Source organism: Rhinolophus ferrumequinum, chromosome 3 (genome assembly GCF_004115265.2).
Source record: "Rhinolophus ferrumequinum isolate MPI-CBG mRhiFer1 chromosome 3, mRhiFer1_v1.p, whole genome shotgun sequence".
In the NCBI taxonomy this organism is placed as follows: Eukaryota; Metazoa; Chordata; class Mammalia; order Chiroptera; family Rhinolophidae; genus Rhinolophus; species Rhinolophus ferrumequinum.
In genome coordinates, this window is record NC_046286.1 from 23,205,904 (window position 1) to 23,228,580 (window position 22,677).

Genomic DNA, 22,677 nt, shown 5'->3' on the forward strand with positions numbered 1-22,677 from the left:
TCTCTCTCTCCTCTCTCTCTCTCTCTCTCTCTCTCTCTCTCTCTCCTCCCCCCGTCCTCCTTTTCACCCTCCCTCCCTCTCTCATAGAAATAAGAGAAATCACTGTAACACCACTTAATCTTTGGACTTGGAAGCCCAGATAATGAAAATAAGGGACTTATTTAAGCAGGGAAGTCTCACTCATCACAAAAATATTCTGGTATGGATGCTGAGCATAATGGAAACAAGGTCTTGAAAGACCCATTTATTAAATGTTAAAATTCTGTAACAAAGAAATTAACAAAATGTATAAAATGTTCCATAATGATACCTTAGATATAATTGGCATATTTTATTTTCTTAAACTCAGAAAACCAAGTGATGAGGTTGTACAAAGTCTGAATAAGTTTTAAAAAATAAATTATTAATACTTTTCTCTGTCTCCAGACTTCAATTTGACATAAAGTTTCATATACTATTCAAAAACCCATAAATATGTACCAGGTAACCAATACAACCCATATAAGTTTTAACAAAATATACTTCTCCACATGATTTAAATATTAGGGTTTCTGTAACGTTGAGTGTTTTGAAGTACTTAAAGTATTCTTAGATTCCAAAGAATAACTTTAAAGAATATTATAAAATGAGTTACTGATTGAAGACCATTGGGTAGATAGTTTCCTTTTGATTTGTAAATTAAGAGAAAAAAATCCTGCAAAAACTATACACATTCAATTTGTCTGATATGTGAAGAACAAATGTGAAAGTAAGCAAGAAAGTGTATCTAATTTTAATTATCTTAGGTGGAAATTCCTACTATGGGAGTTTTCGGAGGAGAAACCCACAAAATGGAAATTGTTCTGGAAAAAATATCCGAATGGAGAACAAGACTGTACGGAAACAATCTCCCAAACACCACTGTGTGATGACTGGAAAAAATATCCTGTACTACCACAATTCAAGGCCATTTCAGGGCTTTATTTTTTAACATTCCCACTTCTGAAAATCAAGGAACTGTATTATAGAGGGACAACCACGGAAAAGTCTTTAACTAACTTACTAAATTATTTTAAGTCTAGATAAAGAACTCTCTGAAGCCACAAGAACTGTGAGGTGGAACTTAAGATGATAGCACATGGTGATTTTAAGCCCACAATGACAGCCTCAAATCATATTTATGCCCAGACAATGAATTTCAGAAACAATCAATTCTGAATGAAATCATTGTTGGACTGAAAACAGAGAACTTTTCATAAACATACTTCTTATTTATCTAATTCAATAAAAACTGTGGCTTTGTAAAATTCACACACATCTATTTTAAAGACAGCACAATAGCCCAAAACAATAGAGCAGTTCGTTTCAGATGTGACTAACAAAACTGTTAATCCTTAATTTTTAAATAAGGCACACTTATTCCCAAGGAAACTTACTCCAATTCTTCTAAGGTAAATAAAAAGCCTCCTTTTCATATTTAGTCTCTAAACCCAGATAAAGGGACAAATAAATTTATTCATTCCACCATCCATTCATAGGTGCATTAATTCACACATGAATGCATATTTTATGCCATCCCCCAATCCCCAAATCAGGTTATTTGTGAGAATGTCAAAGAAAGAGCAATGATCCTGTAGACTAGAACGTAGGTCTCCGAACAGGTGTCCTCCTCAACCTCCCCAGTGGAATTCCACATTCACCTGGAGAAGCTCAGGTTGTCTATTCCAGAGCTATGACATCTCCCGTTCCTATGGGCCTGGCCTGCTCCTGTCACCTCTTAAGCGGCACCTCCATCCTTTAAAATAGGCCCTCTAACTCTCCCATATTATAAAGCTTCCCTGACCTATTTTACCTTCTGTGTTTCTCTTCCATTCACCAACCCTCCTGTTTGTCCTGGTGATCACTCTAACCCATATTCTGCCAATGAGACATGCCAGTTCACCCTTGTTACATCCCAATGGCAACCAACTACTTAATAAACAAAGCAGAACTAAATAGCAACCATTTACTTAAGGAAAAACCCTGTACTACAAACCACACTACATATTTTTTCATACATTATCTCATTTAATCTTCACAAAAGCATATAAAGAAATCCCCATTGTGTCAACGAAGAAAATAAGATTCAAAGACATTAAGTAACGTGCCCAAGATCAAATAGCTTGAAAGTGGCAGATTCATCATGAGATCTGCCAGAGATCATCCAAACATGATACTTTAGCACCTATAATTCTTCAACCGACATGAGTGACCATAAAAACATAAAATGGATATAGTCTACATCAGTGTTTCTCACATGTGGATGCTACACACATTATTTTCGAAAGGTAATAATTTTGCAAGGATCGCAGTTAGAAAATTAGTACAGGGTTTTTATCAGGAGCAAACAGTAAAATGCCTTCGAAGAACTTAGAAATAAGATTGTGCTTTAGGAATTAAGCTTACCAATCAACACAGGGATCCGATCAAATACAAATGGGCATCTTGGATGTGTGCCAATAGACCTTAACTAGATCCATAGGAAGGTACTAATATATTGAACATATTTAAGAACATGCACTTCAATAGGGAGATTGGCAAATCTTAAAGTTGCAAAAAAGGAAAGTAAGCAGTTCAAATGTCGTTGGTACTCACTGAAGCCCTACAGGGGGAAGTTCAGTAAGGCTAAGCCAACAGGCCACCTGCCAGACAGGTATCTATTGCGGAGTGACTAAAACAACTGGACACGTTTTTGTTTGTGTGTGTTTACCTTTTCACCATCTCTCCCTGGTTCTCCTTTGTAACCTGGTAGTCCTCGTCCTCCCTAAATTAACCACAAAATAAAATGATGTTAATTATTGTTATCTTTTTTTGTTCACTAGAAATGCTATTTCTAAAATGTCTACAAGTGGATCACTTACTTGTATTCCCGGGGATCCAGGAACACCTGGTGATCCTGCAATGCCCTGATATCCCTAAAGAAAATAAACAAGAGATAATGAACATTTCCTCATATTCACAAAGAGCAGCCCTCCACTTCGGGATCCACTTCTGTTTCAAGTTTCTTATACTGAAGACTTCACGTAGTTTAAGAAACCAAAATAACAAAGTGTCAAATGTTTAATAAGGAATTTATATCTGTCAGTCTTTAGGGAAAAGGTCTTAAATATCTCTAGATTAATAAAAATATCCAGAAATGTTTCAATCAAAAGAAAGGCTTTGGGATGAAAATACAAAGCCAATGTTCATAGTTTCTAAAGAAATGTTCTGCATATTAGAAATATATTTAACATATCCTGGGGCAGCCGGATGGCTCAGTTGGCTAGAGCACAAGCTCTGAACAACAGGGTTGCCAGTTCGATTACCACATGGGCCAAGTGAGCTGCGCCCTACACTATTAAGATTGAAGGGCAACAACTTGACTTGGAGCTGATGGGTCCTGGGAAAAACACACTGTTCCCCAATAAAGTCCTGGAAATACACACTATTCCCCTTCCCCAATTAAATCTTAAAAAGTGAAAAAAAAGAAAAAGAAATATATTTAACATATCCGAGAGAAAAACATCTAAGATTAGAGGATTAAACAAATGTAACACTTTTTTAAACTACCTGATTAATGGCCATCTGCGTTAATCTCTAGAATACATTAAACCGTGACGGATGTTTTTCTTCAGAGTAAGTCTGTAACAGCCTTAGGACTGCTCATTTTAGAAAGTTGCTGCTGTTAACCTCAAGAACGTGGCTGTGATGTGCGCCCCACCCCCTGCACTTCCCCAGGCTGAACTGTCTGCTGAGGTGAGGGTCACTTCCATCTCCATTGCTTCTTACACATTTCTCGAGAAACTGGACCCTTGGTAAAATAGTACAACTTTTTTTGACAGAGGAACACTACTCATCCTTCACTCAGCACATGACAACTAAACTCCAAAACAAACTGGCAGGCCCTGAACATTTCTCTAGGTTTCTCAAAGTCAGTGTCAGGTTGACTTGGACTACCTGGCACCTGCAAACACATTTACCTCTCTTATTCAGATTCCATCTTTCTCTCACTCTCTGTTCATCATCCATCTTTCTCAGATCTCACTGTTTGGGTACAGCTTTCTGTCGTCAAGAGTAGTCACACAGATCTCATTAACGTTTCCAATTCCATCTTCATTCTTAAATTCAAAAGCTTCATTTCCATGTGGTTACTCATGGGTATCTGCAGTGGTGTTTGTACTCATCCAATCACTTGTCAGTAGTATTTTTAGCTGTATTTTATAGACATCATAATTCTCTGCTTTCCCGGTCTCATTTTCAAATATTCCTTTTACTATTTTTTGCTCTTTTAGCAGTGATAATAATAATAGAGGTTGTCTCAAAAAGAACAGTGCTATAGTTTTTTTTTCTTTTACAAGCACTTGCATTTCTTATTTTGTAAAATGCTCACTCTCAGAATGATAATGACTATAACTATATAATTTCTATCACCACTATCATCCTTTCCATCATACGCTATTCAGTCCTTCACAGAGTGTATCATTATGCTTTCTCCAGGATTTCTCAAACTTGAATTTTTCTCAAATCCCTTTCCACAATCCTTAATCATTTTACTTTACCAATGAACAAGTCTCATAACCAGCCTTTCCATACTCCATACAAAACAGCCTACACTTTTCAAACCTGCCACATGCTCTCTGGGCTGGCATTGTCTCTGTGTCACTGGATTATGTGCCCCCTTGAGATGAGGAACCAAGTCTCATTCATTTCTTTATTTCTGCCATTGAACAGAGTATTTGGCACATTTTTTGTTAGTAAACATTGGAAGAAGTTATCTTCAAGTCATCCACACTGCACACAAGTATGAAAAATCTCTTTCCCCACAGAACCATGTTATGTTGTGCTGTTTCCAATAGAAAACTGAAACTTCTACTAATAATACCATGTGGTTCATGTTCTCAAGATCTGTCAGAAGACAGTCAATCTACATGGAGCTTGTTCCGTCTTATGTCTGTACCACTCTAGTCATCACGGAATCTCTTTCCCTCAACTACTTTGGAATCAGACAGTCCTGGAATTGAATTTCAACTCTATCACTGCTAGCTCATGCCTAAACAGAGTTGGACTACTTATAAATGCCACCACATAGGATGACCTTGAGATCCCTCAAAACCTTGTATGCACTCTCTGGATAGTCTGACATGATTTACAACAGACTGTTGTAACTGGGAGAAATAATAATAGCAATAGTTTACATAATACTTGTCATGTTCCAGATTAAGTACTTCACTACATACTCACAATCACTCTTTAATATAGGTTCTACATTACCCCCATTTTTAAATGAGGAAACTGAGACATGGGAAGTAACTTGTCCAAAGTTACATAGCTAGTAAATTGACAGAGGCAGTGGAAACACCCTCTATCAAAAACGCTTCATGGTAGATGAGACCTTACGACTCTAGAATGATTAACTAGATTCACAAAAGTCCATTTAACCAGATTACTTTTATATTGTTTAGGATACTGAGTGCCCAGAGGAAAGGAATTTTCAGAAAGTTTCTCAAAATAATGTTACCATGGAGATTAGCCATTTATCAAAATGTAAAGTTCACATTTAATTAATTATTTTTCTTTCACATTTTCAGCCAAATGTCATAACTGCTTTATTACTTTCTTCAGATTAACTATCAAATATAGAACACCAAAAGCTTCCTTGCTGCCTCTCCTCTTGAAGAAGTTAATATAATGAATTTGTTAGAGAGGATACATTGTATTTTAGCATTTAAGCAGCGTGGAGATGTCCCAACTGCGTTCCCAGCTCACTTAACAACTCATAGTGTGACCTCAGGCAGAATCATCAAGTCCCCACATCCTGGGAGGGCAACACAGTAAAGTGAAAGACAATGAATTTTGAAATTGGAAAAGACCTTGGACAGAATTTTTACTCCTCCTTTTCCTTGGGATTTTGGCCAAGTCACTTTGTCTAGCTAAACCTCAGTTTTCTACCATAAACCAGGATAATAATAACCCCTTCACTCATGAAAAAAAAGTGTCACAGGTGAAAATATCTGGCAGATGCTAGGAACTCAGCAAATGTGAGTTTCTTTCATTTCTTCAGACTCAATGACTATTGTACAAAGCCATGAGAACACTTCTGTAGAATGTTACTGTGTCGCCTTAACAACCACCATTAGTGCATGAGGAATGGTAGTTTTAGTTATTATCATTATGATTTAACCCATTTTCAATATTCATACAGATGTAATTCTGAACAAGGTCTCAGTGTATTTTATAATGGCCCTGTTGGTTTTGTTTTTGGAAGGACTACAATACAGGAAGAATAAACGCTTCCCATAATACCAGAACCAAGCTATTGCTCTTTATTTTTTTCTTAACTTACAATGAGATGCAGTCTTGAAAACTTAGTTGTATAAAAAAATTCAAAGGTTATTTTAGAAGCTAGAGGGAGCATGATTAGTAACAAAATAAAGAAAAACCAAAACCACATCCAAGCTGGGGGATCCCAGGGCAAATAACCAGAAGAAATTGGATGAAATTTAGAAAAAACAAATTTTGGACTAAAAATCATGAAAATAAAGGTTAACAGGAATATTACAACAATTTCCAAGAGGAGCAAGAAATAAAACATTTGTTGACTCATAGCAGGACATATTAAAACAAAAAAAAAAAAAAAAAAAAGCTCTGGAACGGGAAAAATTATGAGCTTTTTATATAGCTTACTAAGTTTTTATTTTTCTAGATACATAAGTTTCTGTGTTTTCTTGTATAACTGTAACTTCCATATGACCTTTGGCTCCTTAATATGTTCAGCATTAATTTCACCATTTTGTAATTATTAACAGGTCCAAGTATCCATCCACACCACCCCCATCTGCGTGATTTCTGACAGTATTTAAGTTTTTCCCATGTTCAGAAAAAGTTTTTTTGTAAATGAATCACTTTATAGGAAAAAAATATTCTCACTGCCAAATTGTAGGGCTGAAGTATACAGAATCAATTTACTTTTATTCCATGATTCATAGTTACAATGCTCCAGGAAAGATGTATAGCTTTGAAATGGAAATTGGAAATCAAATCATCAAATGTGCAAGGGTCACAATCTCTTCTGAGCACAATTCTAATCATACCATAAACTATTCTGCCACTCAAAATATATAGATTTTTTTTAAGTAGTGACGAGGATAGAGTAATTGGTTTCCTTTAAATGCTCTAAGCTTAATGAGAATAAAATCCAGAGAAATTACTTGGGATGTCTTTCTTATTTTTTAAATGTAAGAATGTGATTAAAAGTTTATTCTGTTACATAATTTTCTTCAAAGTTTTCCAAATTTCCAACAGATACTGTCAGATACATAGCCAGGGTAAGTAACTAGGTAACCAAAAGTAAGTATATGTCCACTGTGGATTCTTCTAGTCATTGGCAGACTTTACAGCTCTATACAACCAAATTCCAAGAACACTCATGAGTCTGTCTTTCCATGTATATAATTAATACAGAAAGTAGTTTGTTTGCCACTTAATCAAACTATAAGTCAAGTAGTTTATATGCTTTAACTGATTGCTCAGTTACTTGATTAACAGATCACATTTACATATATATATATATAATTACACCTGAGTTAACCTCTAAGAAAGAACCATGATGCTATGGGAGGTGAAGAGTAGGCAGTCAAGGGAAGCTTTTGAAAGCATTTGAATGCTTCCTCTGGCACATAAGGTCAAAGGAACACTAAAAGAAGCACAACACGTAGGAAGAAGCCCTTCAATGTGCCATGCAGCATGATAGGATGAGCCAAAGCTCTGGAGACGAAAGAAACTATGTATGTATGTATGCTGCATACAAGACTGGAACAGTAAACTGGAGTTCCGTGAACAGCTTGTGGGTCTTAGGAAGGAATCTGATCTTTATCCAATCCACTAAACCAGGGCATCACACAATCAGACTTGAGCTTTGAAGAGCTCACCAGCTACACTGAGGAGAATCAATTTGATGGGGCAAGGAAAAGCATGAAGACCATGCAAGAGGTTCCTGCAGGGGAGAGATGATGGTAGGTAGAACGTGAGTCCATTCAAGGGATATATTTAGCCTAACCTGATGATGGGTTACAGGAGGTGAGGAATTTGGAATTGCGGAATGATGCCCAGGACGCCTGCTTGTGTAGCAGGATGGCTGACGGAGGGACTCTGGAGGAAAATATAGTTTGATTGCAAATTATGAAGCAGCACAAAATTTTTTTAATATTTCAATGGACTAAGATAAATGATTTATATTTGACAACGAGAAGCTTTTTTGGGGGTTGAAAAAATTGCTACTTCAAATTAAAGCAAACTATATTTATTAGAAATGAAATGTGATCTAAATCCAATCTTCCTCCCATAAGGTAAAAGTGGATGGTTGATTAATACAAAGCAACATCATCTGCTTTCCTATAACGATTTGCCTGGAGCTAAGCACAGGAAAGAAACATTGCCTACCTCTGACAAATCATCTCTGCAGATACAGCTCACTACACAGAATTTAATTAAATTTAAGTAAATTGCCCAAGAAAGTTTATACTTAAAGTTATAGTAAGCTTATTTCAAAAGGAGAATATACAACTTTTTAAGGTAAGTTTTACCTTTTTAAATAATTCTTACTTCCCAACCTAAATCTCTGGTAATTACGCTTTATATTCAAAGGGTGGTGACCAATAACTAAACCCATTTCTTCTCTTGCTGTCCTGAAATAATGTTTCCATACTACTTACCACCATCTGATATTATTTACTTATTTTTAATTATTATTGTGGATTGATTATCTGTTTCTCCCCACTGGAATGTGAGCTTCAAAACGGCAGTAGTTTTTGTCTATTTTGGGTCATTGCTGTATTTTCTTAGCCTAGAAGAGCACTGTAAAAACCCAACGAATCCTGGGTGGATGAATGAAAGAATTAATAAATAAGCAAACAAATATATATAAATTTTTATTGAGTCCAAACAGTCACTACCACTGAGGGCTCTAAAAATAATCATAAAAACAGCCCTGCATTCACAGAGATTATAATAAAAAAAAGACACAATATAAACATGAATTTAACTTTGAAGTCATAAATGCTAGATGTGTGACCAAACAATTTCTTGAAGAATTCAATGTCTATACACATCATTATTGTACATACTATCTATAATATATACAATATAAGTAATCTATTTCAGAGACACATGAGATAAACTTGGAAAGATCCACATAAGAGATTTACATAGGGGGAGTGTTGGAGAAAAATGATTTAGCTAGTCAACTAAGGAAAGCTTTACAGAAGAGATAAGTTTTAAATAACATTTTGTTACAGAAAAGGAAGATAAACTGCCCAAGTGTAGAATAGTTCATTCGAGGCAAACAGTGCATATTTTAATTTATCAGTGGGACGCTCATGGGTGTGTGTGTGTGTGAGTGTGTGTGTGTGTGTTTATGGAAGAGGAAAACAGTGAGGCAATAAACCCTTTTGCTAAGGAACGCAAACTGAGGTGAAGTAAGAGTTCAGGTAGAAACTCTTCATTCTAGAAAGATGTTTTACACACTTCATAATTAAGTTGCTCCTTTTACTTCTCTTTCCCAAGCCAAATAATAGCCATTTCTTTGGCTTTTATCCTAATGCATCCTATTTTCCAGCTCTAAACTGGCACTCAGCTCTGAACTTCCCACAGCTCTTAAACTGTTGAGTCCACAATTGGCATCATATTCAGTTAAGAGTCTGGAAGGAGAAAAGCATAAAAAGCCTCATGGGTCCTATTGTTCTACTACTGATTATTCATTCCCTGTTAAGCTTACTCTGCAAGCCTCAGTGCTAATTTTACCCAACTCCCTTCCCTCTTGTTCTCTACCATCATTCTTGAGTATTTAAAAATGGTATCTCTCGTTGGGATTATACTTGCAGTTCAGTAAATCCTCCCCACAACAGGCTGTCATCTGAGTTCTTTCTCTATTCCAGTTACTCTCTTCTGAATGAAATCCAGATCCAACATATCCCTAAAGTGTAGTATCCTACACCAAATCCAAAAGCAAGACTGTCATCTTTCTTAATACAGACATTATATATTTACTAACAACGCCAAAAATTGCATCAGCCTTTTAGGCAGCCCCCTCACATATGTTAATCCCTTTTCACCAAGGCTGAACATAATGTCTCTCAGACAAATAGGGGCCATACATTTATTCCAGCTGAATCTCACTATATTAGAATAGCCATTCACCCAGTTCGCCAAATCTGTTTGGATCTTCATGGTACCCCAAACACCAAAATAAGTTCTAAAAATGAAATCAAGAATTTAAAATTCTTAAAAACCGTAATAAAGTAAATGAACAGAGAGTATCCAATGCTAAAAAAAAAAAAAAAAAAAAACACTGTAAGAAATAACAAGAGAAAATACTTACCTGTGGGAAAATTTTATATTTCTAAAAATTTAAAACAAAATTATAAACCATATAAATGGAAGAAATATTTATAACCTATATATCAAAGAATGAATTCTCTTCATGCATGAGAAGCTCTTATTAACTGATATGCAAATTGCCCTGACCCCTATAGAAAATGGGTAAAGGACAAGAGAAGACACTTCACACAAAGGAAACTTACGCTGAATGTCAGACTTCTGTATGCAACTCCCCACTGAAAATTTCTACCTGAACATCTAACATAAAAAGTTAATATATTCAAAACCAAACTTCTGATTTTCCCCATCCAATTTTCTCTATCATATCCTTCCACATCTCACTGGAGTCTCCTTGGACTTCTCTTCCTTAAATTTACATCTAATACATCAGCAAATCCTGTCAGCTTCAACTTCAAAATACACCCAGAATGTAAGCAGTTCTCTTCACCTCACTATTACCCTGCTGATGCTATCCACCATCATCTTGCTCCTTGGTTATTTCAAGAGCCCTAAAACCTAGTCTCAACTCAGAAGTCAGAGTAACTTCTGAGATAACTTTTGAAAAAGTTCTCTCACATCACTCATTTACTCAAGACCCTCCAGTAGCTCCTGAGGTCACTCCAACTGAAAATCAAAGTCATCACAATGACCTAAACTAGATCTACTCGATCTCTTCTCCTTTCTCCCTCCTTTCTACCTACACACCTTCGTCTCCTACTAACTTGTCCTTATCCCTCTCTTTATTTGTGGTTTGATAAAGGCATAACTCTGAAATTCCCCATCTGTGCTACCAATTCTGTAAGGTTTAACCCTCCATAATAAGCTGGGCCCTTTCTGGAGTTTCTAGGGGCACAATGAGGGGGATGGGGACAAAGTGGGGCACTGTATCACTGTGACCCAGTGATCAATCCACTCTTAATTCTATTGGTAGCAGGGCACCGATAATCTTCCTGAATCACTTGTGAAGGCCAATAATATGAAAAATCATCTCCAGAATTCTGTAGCTTAGTCACCTTTCTTAGCAAATATGATAGTCTTCATAGAATCTTAAAAAATCAGTATTGGAGAGAACCTGGGCCTCATCTGGCACCATCTTCTCATTTTATAGATTAAGAAACTGAGACCGTTGGAAGCAAAGCAACTTTTAAAAGCAAAGCAGAGGGCAAAACAATAAGTAACAACCCGCTAAGGCTTTGGTTTCAGTAAAGTACTTTACTTCATGTAGAGTAATTAATAATGACTGAAAACAAACAAAAAGGGACACTGTAAAAAACTTCTACAAAATCATAAAACAGTCCTATTATATGTTTCCACATATGGCCTTCTCTTAAAAAACTCAGTACCGTGTTTTTAATAGTTTACTACTCTGAATTGCCTAGCAGGACATATAAAGATTTCCCCTGCCTCTCTTTTTATAATGATAACACAGTAATATGCTCAGATATTGTGCTGATAGAAGTCATTTCTCTTATATAAGAGAAATGAGAAAGGAGTGGAAGGATTTGAAAATAGCTCTTTAATTTTGGTTGAAAGCATTTTCCTTATGAAAATTAGTATTCCTCCAGAGTAGAATAATTTCCTATTTTAAGCTTTGGTTGACTTGGCCTGGTTATAATGAGAAAGAGACTCAAATTGCTTATTGAGGGGGGTTGCACAGAACTAAATCCAAACAAAGCAGAATTCCCCTCGAATTGTTCCATCCAAGTTTCCTTGGTCCAGATGGCTTCAATTGCCAGCCAGAGGCTCCACCCACACCTTCCAACTCCTGCTGTGTGCAGGCCCTAGAGATGTACTAATGACCCTCAGCTGTTCTGGCTCCCAGGCTCCCTTTCTCTTCTTGCCTGGCCACCCAATCTCATAGCTCCTTCACAGAAAAAAGAAACAGGGGGAAAAGGGGACATTTAAGAAAAAAGTCTTACCTTTGGATAAGATTTGGGTTAGTGTATCATCAGTTCTCTATTGCTGTTGTAGCAAATTATCCCAAACATCGTGGCTTAAAACAATACAAAATTACAGTTGTCCAAAATGGGTCTTACGGCGCTAAATTCATGGTGTCAGGGGCTGCATTCCTTCTAAAGGTTTTAGAGGAGAACCTGTTCCTTCCTTTTTCCAGCTTCTAGAGGCTGCTTCACTCTGATCTCTGCTTCCATTGGCACATCTCCTGACTCTGATACTCATGGCTCCCACTTATAAGGCCCCTTGTGACTAGCCTGGGCAACCCAGATGAACCAGGATCATTCCTGCATCTCAAAATCCTTAATCATACATGCAAAGTCCCTTTTGCCATTTACGGTAACATATTCTCAGGTCTTTACGATTAGAATGTTAACATTATTCTATCTACCACAGTTGGCTTGTTCTTTCTTTAACATCAGATATCATCTAATACTATCTAACATCTACTATTATCTACCATTAAATACTACATAGCTAAATCAATATACATAAAATCATATACACGTACACAAAACACATATATCCACATACTGAATGAGATGAGACACTAAGTCTATTATAACTTAAATAAGAGTCATAGAGTAATGCCCATGATTATTGTATCAGGCTAATTGTAACGAATTTCCAGTACTTCATGGCAAGATATTAAGAAAAAAAAAAGGTGAAGCAAACTAGAGCTGCTAGCCCGTGAAACGCCTCCTCACCACTCACCTCCTAATATTGCCCAGGAGTTTTCACCACTGAAGAAACAAAAGACTAACTCATTTAGCAGTGTAATCAGGGGAGCTCTGTGTCATTATGAGGTGTCAGCAGACGACACTTCATCACGTGAAGTGTATCTGCTTTGGAGTTGGGACAGCATGGCAGCTACGAGTAACAGAAAGAGTCTGAACCAGGGAAAGGGTCTCCAGGCAAAGAAGGGCTTGCATTTAGAAAGCGCATCTCACCCAGTGAGATCAGGTCAGAACTCACACAGGACCACAAGCAGTCTCCTCCATGGAACTGGGAGTTGCGGGGGGGGGGGGGGGGGGGGGGGGGGGGGAGACAAATCCGCATGACAATTAAGTGAGAAAGGGACAGACATCTACAAGGCAAATGGTGGCAGGGAACGGGAGTTAAGGATAAGGGCAAAATAGATATTAGGTTTGGAATCTATTCATTTCATTCAATTCAAACAGAAGCAGCCTGATGAAAACTTCCTCATCCCATTCCCACAAATACACTCCCTCGCTATTTCTGTACTTACTGGCTTGGCCCTCTATCCCATAAAGGATTAACTGCCCACATTGTTACCCAGGCCAAACTCTCCTCTCGCAATTAGATCCAATGCTCTCCTACCTACCTAAAGATTTTCTTCCTGAAAATATCCCCCGTCTTCCAAATCATCAATTTTTCCCTTTCTGCCTCATTTGATCCATCATAGAAAATGCTATGACATCTCCCATCTTTTTTAAGACCTTCTTTTATCTCACATCCTCCCCATGCTATTGCTCTATTTCTCTGCCCCTTGTTACATCCCTCAGAAGCACCTACATTCACTGCCACCATTTTATCTTCAGCTCTCTCTTGAACCCATTTCCATCCAGCTTTTGTACTCACCCTCCCTGAAACCTCATTTATCAAGGTCTTCAATTCTTCTATATAGCAAATCCACTGGTCTAGGCATGGTTCTCGTTTTTCTCAACTTCTTAGTGACAATTACACAACTGATCAATCCCTTCTTGAAATGCTTTCTTCACTTGGCTTCTGGGATGACAAACCCTCCTGATTTTTCTCCTACTTCACTGATTATTCTTTCTCATTTCCTTGGCTGTATCCTCCCCTTTTTTCTCTGTAACAGAGCCCTAACTAAGCTCAGTCCACTGCCACCTTCTCTCCTCTGGTTATCTGTACTTACTCCCTAAATGACCCATCCACTCTGGTGGCTTTAGATACATCTACATGCTACAGTGTCCCAGTTGTGTATTTTCATTCTCAAACATATCCCTGAACACAAGATTCCTATATCTAATATTCCAGGAGGCACCTTTAGCATGCCCAAAAATGCATTCTTGATTTCCTCCATAAAACCTACATCTTCCCCAGCATTGCCCAGCTCAGTAAATGACACCACAATTCACCCAGTTACTCAAACTAAGATCCTCTAAGTCTTCCTTGACTCTTTTTCTCATGCTCCACATCTAATTTAACATTAAAAAATAATCCAGAATCTGATCACTTCTCTTCCTTTCTGCCACATCACCCTCCACCAAGCTTCTCTTACTTCTCACTGAGAATCTTGAAATAACCTCCTACCTGGTCCCCTGCTTCCAGTCTTGCCCCATATAGTCTACTCCCCACACGATATTCTAAAAAGTAAGGCAGGTCAAGTCACTTTCCTCCTCAAAACCCCCACATAGATTGACATCACATTTAGAATGAATCCCAGTGGATCATTTGAGCATCACTGTGCCAATCACTGTGGGGACAGAGCCCCAAAAAGCAGTTTCCAGGCTCTCAGCCTCACATAGAAAGGTGCTGGCTCAGGTAGTAAATGGCCATCGACTGTGATCAAATGGCCAGCAGCTGTGGCTAGTTGGCCATCAGCTGTAACCAGTGAGCCATTGGCCACTAATATAACTGCCATGGCTACGCTAGCAGAAAAATGGGGGGCTAGCAAGAAGATGGTGGCTGAGCCTGCAAGCGGCACAGTGAGGGTTGAGAATTGTGTGGCTCCTGGTTCCTGTGTCTCCAACCCAGCCGCCAGCGAGAGTATAGTGGTGTGACTCCCCTGCACTACAATCGCCCAGCAGTTCTTCAGTTTCTGCAGCGCCGGCTGGCCACCATTTTGTTACTTCTTCAGAATCCCTTCTTTGACAATCTCTCTCTAGAGGGGCTCACCTGTATAATTAACTCCTTTCCTATGCAACACTGGTGTAAATAGCCCCAGAACATGACTATTCTTAAAAAACTGGTTGTATTTTTTTTTTGTATTAAATTTGTCAGCAAACCTCTCTCCGGGACATGACAAGCTCTATCCTAGTGGGATGTCGATGATTTAACATTAGGCCTGCAGTCCTTTAACTGCCTGAACATTATTGGCTCACAAACCTTCCTATCCTTCACGGCAAGAGTTGTGTCTCATGTTAAAGAAAGTCTCTTAGGAAATACTTTTTGTGGTGACAATTAACATCAAAGCTAATACAGGCGGGCCCGGTGGTTCAGGCGGTTAGAGCTCCATGCTCCTAACTCCGAAGGCTGCCAGTTCGATTCCCATATGGGCTAGTGGGCTCTCAACCACAAGGCTGCCAGTTCGATTCCTTGAGTCCCACAAGGGATGGTGGGCTCCGCCCCCTGCAACTAAGATTGAACACGGCACCTTTAGCTGAGCTGCTGCTGAGCTCCCAGATGGCTCAGTTGGTTGGAGCGCGTCCTCTCAATCACAAGGTTGCCAGTTCGATTCCTCGACTCCCACAAGGGATGGTGGGCTCCGCCCCCTGCAACTAGCAATGGCAACTGGACCTGGAGCTGAGCTGCGCCCTCCACAACTAATACTGAAAGGACAACAACTTGACTTGGAAAAAAGTCCTGGAAGTACACACTGTTCCCCAATAAAAAGTCCTGTTCCCCTTCCCCCATAAAATCTTAAGGAGAAAAAAAAGCTAATTCCTAATGTTTATTTACTGTTATAAACATTCTGACAGTAACTTACCTATAAATATTTGCCTTGAATGTTTTAAAGTGGATTTGCTTTACATTTATTTAATTCATAAATGTCCCTAAAGTTCTCATGAACCTTAGGGGATATTATTTTACTGGCAGATTATAAGTGTACACTAGTGCAATATATTCTTAGGAAAATAACATCACCTTCAAAAATATTTTTAACTTGTGTGAAAGAATTTCAATCTAAAATGGAACTGGAGGATATAAAATGAAAAATCTCATACACGTGCCCTCAGAAAAACAAAAAAGATTGAGAAACTGAATTCCCATAAATGACTGATTTACAGAAAACGGATAATGTTGGAACTTTCTGAAATGACAGGGAATTGGTCATCAGTTGCTTCCTATCAACCTTGGGAAGTTTTGTTCATGTTTTCCAGAGGCACGAACAAAATATGGGCTGAACTGAGCTTTGTTTGTGTGACTGCACTGGTTTTGTCTGCTCTGGGGAATTGTCAAAGCTGGTCTCTGTTCATGATTTTAACAGACTCTAATTGAACCCTTCCCTCTACGTTCACACTTCACAAATGCAGCCTACACCAAACACACAACGGATTCACCTGTACTTGGTATAGTTTGCATAACCTGAAATGCTATTCCCAAATAAACTCATCTTTTTTGACAATTTTGAGCTTGACACAGTTCACTTCTTTATTTAGGTCAACACTTGAAAGCTTCTATAGGTGTGAACGGAAATATATAAAAGATTTCTAAAAATGGCTATTTGTTACTGAGAATTCACTGGACAATTTTTTAAATGTCTGCAGAAAGATGGATGCAGTTTTGAACTCATATGTCTAAAAAGTGACTAACTAGATCCTGATTCTATTGACCAAATTTCCTTACTGTTCCCCTCAGCTTGAATAAACTTTAGACAGACTTCTTCCTGACCTGAGGCCCATGACATCGCTTTTCTCAGAGCATTTACTTTGGAAAATTTGTAACTGTAAATTCTTTCTCCACCTCTTTGAGTCGTACATCTTTTTAAAAAGCTTCTTAATAGCTTCACAATTAGCAAGCAATGTCTTTCTCAAGGATCTGGGAAGCATCTCTGAAATGTAATGATCAAGCAAGATAAGAACCCAGATCTCCCAGTCTCTGTGGTAGGGTAGAGCCCTAACTCTGATGGATGCCAATCAGCAAACACAGATGGCCTAATCACAGAGCAAAACATCTGCCAAACTCAGGATAACTCAATTTGCTCCATCCCACTGATCAACTTCCCCTTCCCCGCTGAAGTCCTCCAGTACTTTTCCACTCGCTCACCTCAGCACTCAAGGAGCCTCCCTCCCTTTGTTTCAGCTGAGTGGAGTTCAATCTCTCTCCCCTATTACAATAATCTCGAGTAAAGTCTTCTTTGCCTGTTTAACGTTGCCCAGTGCAATTTTAACTTTGACACTATAATCCCAGTACTGGAGATGACTAAGCTTTCAGTACTCACAGGCTTACCATCTTGACCAGGCTGTCCGGGGTAGCCGGGATTTCCAGGCTGTCCAGAGTCACCCTAGAAAGGAAAAACACTTCTCAGTACAAAACCAACCACATTGGTGTAGTCAGAGCCCTTCAAGATTCAAAGTCAATTCTATTATTTACTGCTTTTTACATATTAAAAACAAATAACCAAAACTCCTAAAGTAGGGTTAGAAAAATGATGCCATATTTTAAATGCATACCTTAACAAACAGAGGCTTTTTATTATGTAAAACTTTCAGTGATTTATTTCTGTGAGCAGGTATAACAGGTAAAGTACATTTCACTGATGTAAACTATCAAGATTTATAGCAGGATACATGTTTAGAATTCTGAAAATAACTGTGAAGTGTCAGCAAATATAGTTTCAGTGATAGTAATATTTCACTCATAAGTCTACAGACTTAATTCTGTTCTAAATGTCATACTACAGACATCAATAACCTATATTTCGATTCATAATTATTTATTAAAAAAACAGTACATAAGCTATGTGATCTTATGGGACTCAAGCTAAAAGGTACAGAACATTCATTTCTTTCAATCCTGTCAGTGTGTCTCTTTATCTATAGTTATCTCATTTTACTATGCTAAAATTCTAAAATTTTGATTTTTTTCATGAGAGGGAGGCCCAAGTCAAACAACTCTGCCCAACGCTCATAGTCCTTGAGCACAAGTAATACCTAAAAAATGAAATGACCTTTGCCTTCACAAACGTGAGATCTTCAAAGAACATTATTCCATACAATATGGCAATGAGCCCAGCACACATGGAACTCTAGTATGTGGCCCAAAGGCCAGTACTGACTTTTCAGATGGTCACCACCCTTGAAAAAAAGCAATGAAAGCAACATTTTTTTTTTTTTTGGTTTTTATGGGTATTTTTTTTGTTTTTTGTTTTGGTTTTATAATTTAATTACAAGAAATACTTCAAAAATAAGAGCATATTCTTCTACTGCTAGGTCCACAAGATCCACACATGGCATCTTGCAGAAAAACAAGTCTCAGCCATCAGCATCACTAAATTCCTGCATAGAGGCAACTGATTTCAACTCAATAATTCTTCACTACTTTCATCAAGAAATCATTCACACAGAACCCCAGTCATTATATGTTAACTAAACACCAATGCAAGAGTACTTTCACAGCATCAAATTTTCTGGTCTGAAATACTACTTTGGGCTACTGGCTAGAGAGATTTGTTCCAGAATCTTCACAGGAAAAATGGAAAGAACTATGCGAACTCTGTTAAGGAGCCAATGAAGAAGGGAGGGGCTTTTCACTTAGGAGCTGCCTAAGAGGTTTGCATAGGAAAGGCTGAGAAAAGGGCTAATACCTTTTTTTAAAGAGACAGAGAAACAATAGTTGTAAATCCAGGAAGAAATATAATGCTGAAACATTTAATGTCTTGCTAAAGAGATATGATTTGTAATTCTGATCCAAGGACTTCCAGTGTTAGCTGGGTATGAGGGAGCAACATCCTAGGTTAGAATTTTTCTCTTCTTATTTTGAGAAGATCCATGTTAATCTCTGGCCTTCCTGCCATCCTTTTTTATCCATGTTCAGATTGGATTCACTGCCTTTCAACAAATTCCATGATTTCTTTTTCCTTCTGGGAAGAAGATTTTCTTCCTTTTACATGTAAGAGTAAATACGACAAAATTTTCTATCACTGCCCCTTCCTCGTTACTCCATTTTCTTCTGATAACTTTTTCTATTGAAATGCTATAGCAGCTCCTCTATCACTGATCACTTATTCATAACTAGAGTTTTCTCAAAGTTTTTCCTTGATTAGTCTTCACTTATCATTTGGATTAAGACTCCTTGAAAACATGGTCTATATTCTCTACTTTTTTCCTTGACAATGCTGTATATCAAGTAGAGATTCAACAACTATTTGCTGATTGACTTATTTCAGATCAAATTTGTTAACAACCCCTTTACCTGCAGAATATTAATTATTAGCAAAATCTAGAACATCCAAAAGGATCTGACTCTACTCTGATGAGGTTGAAATAAAACCTTGGCACAAGAAGAAGAAATGGGATTTGCGTTTTTATGCTTCATAAAAGTACAAAACATAGTTAACATTCTAAATGAATGAAAACCAAGTTTCCAAGGGAAAATAAAATCACCCACAAGATAAGTCCAATGGGACTGCATGGTGACTATAACTCTGGTCAAAAGCTTCACAAGGGAAAATAATCTCTTTTGCAGGTTTTGTTATTGCTGGTACATTTTGCTAGTTATTTTGACTATTGCTCTACTGATTTATTTGCAAAAACTCAGGTAGGTTTGTTGTTTCCATACAACTGGAAAAATAAAGTAAAACGCTAACTAATTTTGGAAAGAAGGCCAAGAATAAAAATTGAATTTTATTACTGTAATAAAAGCTGACACCCAACCTTTATTGTTTACTGTATGCTAGACACTGCTTTAAGAGATCTACATATAACAAATTTCTTAATCTTCATAATAATCCCACAAAGCAGGTAATTTTATTATTCTTATTTTATATATAGGAAAATTGTGGCCCAGCAAGGTTAGGTAACTTGCTCAAGGTCACATAGCAATAGGGAAGCTAGTACTCGCACTCAGCCAATTCAGCTCCAGAGTCCATGTTTCTAAACACTTCTATCCCTGCCCATATTAAAATGCATACACTGATCAGAACCAGACCTGGGGACTGCTAGCAAATGTAACATGAAAAAAATTTCCAAATACATTAAATTAGACATATGATATATTATTGTACAACTGTGACTAAATTCCCAGCCCATTTCTTCCAATTTAGTTGAAACACTGCACATTTTGAATTTCAAAAAATATGTATTCAGCTGAAAGGCAATACTTACTTATGTTGAACTGAATTTGTGCCATAGGATTTTTGAGTTGTTGACAGACGTGAAAATATCATGGACTAAACTATCTTTGAATATGGACTCTCAAGTAGAGAATAGTTAAAAATGAATAATTAAAGTAAAAAAAAACTGCCCTGCTTACAAACGCAAGCTAATATTTAAAGTTGTTCATCTAAATAAATGTCTTTGGGACTCTTCATGCAGGACCAAATCCTATGTTATCAAGCTCTAGTCTCAAAATCTTTGTATCTTCGTGCAACCAATTCACACGGGTATCTGACCTAAGTAAGACTTATTCCATTCTCCAAAGCCAACTTCTTCCCTCCCTCAAAACCCAAACACTGACTCTCTTAGGCCAGAAGGAATCTACTTAGTCTGGGGAAATTAACATAAAAATGTAAATGCCCAGTGGCCCCTGACATTTTCCAAAGGCTTTTTGTATTTTAGACAGAGGATACTTTAATAGTCCAAATGAATCTCTAAGCAGTAGAATTATTAGGGTGAAACAAAGGGCATCAAGAGGAATATAGTTGTACAGAAAGTAGTATTTCATAGCAAAGAACTTAAGAAATTGTTCTTTCCTAAAAATGAAAAAAAAAATGTTTTCTTTTCATTTCTGAACTAATAGATCTAACATTTAAGGTTAGATCAAATATGGGGAGTTCGTACTCATAAATATTGCTATGGCTACTGAAGTGGTAGAGGAAGCTGCCATTTGCATGTGTAGGTCTTTTAAAACGGAGTTGTTTGTAAATTGGAGATTGCCTGGATCTGTCTTACAGAACCAATACATTCTATATAGGTTAATAGGGAAAAGTGGTGAATCTTATTTTTTCAATTATTTCATAAACCATTAAATAAAAAAATTACTATTAAACACTGCGCTAGACACCAGAATTACAAAAGAGAATTTAGTTTGTATTAACCTTCATTGTAAAGTGCTTGTATATAAAAATGATTCCAATAGATTAATTAATTTAGTCACTTCTATGTTGAACATTAGGGACACAAAATGAATAAGATATTCTGCAAGGCACTCAATTTCCAAGGACATATTTTCTTTCTTCTTTGCTTATTGAAGAGTTATAACGGCATGATAAATCTAAGTGTGTGATCCCACAGTTAGTTAATTAGACCCAGTTTTTCAATAGTGTTGTCATATTTGGGGGTAATTTAGAGAACTTTTAACAGATGACTTCCTTTATCTTAGAATAAGCACCTACCCACCTGTCCACACAGGAATTTCTCCTGTGTTTCAGTCTCATGACTGAACTGTCAACTTCTAGAACTCTATTTCTGGCTAATAAAAAGATTAGATTTGTTTGGACAGGTAACTGTTTGATGGACAGCTGTAAAATTTTCCAGAGAGCATCTAACAAAAATGGCCAAAAAGTCTCAGTTGGACCTATAGTAAATTGCTTCATCTGCTTTAGTTCCAGTTCTGTTGATCTAATTAAAACCCTATCAATTATCTAAGCCAAAAATTCTCTAAAGGAAATGCAACGCAGAGTGTTGCTAGGGATTCTGTTTTTCATATGTAGGTCCCTGCTGTGGGTAAGAAACCACCTCCGAGGGAAAGAGCCCTAAAAGGATGGAAGAGTGTGTGTGTGTTCCTCTCCTCCTGCCAGATTTTCTGAAGAAAATGGAAAGCAGATCAAGAAGGCACGCCAACATGAAGACTGGTGGAAAACTGCAATTTCATTTAAAGTTGTAGGTGGCAATGGGGTTACAGTATGACTAAGAAAAGAGAATGAAAATAACGGACATATAAAACTTGCAAATACTGGAAATCAGATAAGACAAAGGTTGTGTTAAAAATGTGCTGTAGAAACATATGTGAATAAAAATTGGTGCTACTACAAGATGCCAAATGGGCCACTAATGAAAAATCAGAAAACATCAGCGGTATATGGTTGTCAAAAGTGGACAGCCTGTTAGAAACACTGGAGGTGGCCTGAACCTCACTGACATTCAGAAAAGCACTCTGGGCTTGGAGAGGTAAGGCATCATGGGACTGTGCTTTTCACGTGATATCTCTTTCAGATCAAATTGTCTTTGTGTGTATAGTATTCCAATATTATAAACTATATAAATATGTTTTTAAAAGAAGTCTGCTGGTAGGTCACACCAAGCTTGTTTTACAAGGTATATTCTCCTTGGACCATCTTATAGGTATTTCTCATTTATGTCAAGGCACCCTAAATAATATGCAGTTACTTTAAAGAACATTTGGATTAACTTCCCTAAATACAATCTAAAAATAGTTTACAACAGTAAATTATAACATACTGAAGACAAATTCCAAGTCAAAAGA

General features: G+C 37.3%; 1 protein-coding gene across 1 annotated transcript in view; it reads right to left on the bottom strand.

Annotated features, from left to right (window-relative positions):
* Positions 1 to 22,677, bottom strand: part of COL21A1 (collagen type XXI alpha 1 chain) — a 155,696-nt gene that overhangs the window by 62,666 nt on the left and 70,353 nt on the right. Inside the window, 3 exon segments of the mRNA XM_033093680.1 lie at positions 2,729 to 2,782; positions 2,880 to 2,933; positions 17,474 to 17,536. Coding sequence (XP_032949571.1) covers positions 2,729 to 2,782; positions 2,880 to 2,933; positions 17,474 to 17,536 — 171 coding nt within the window.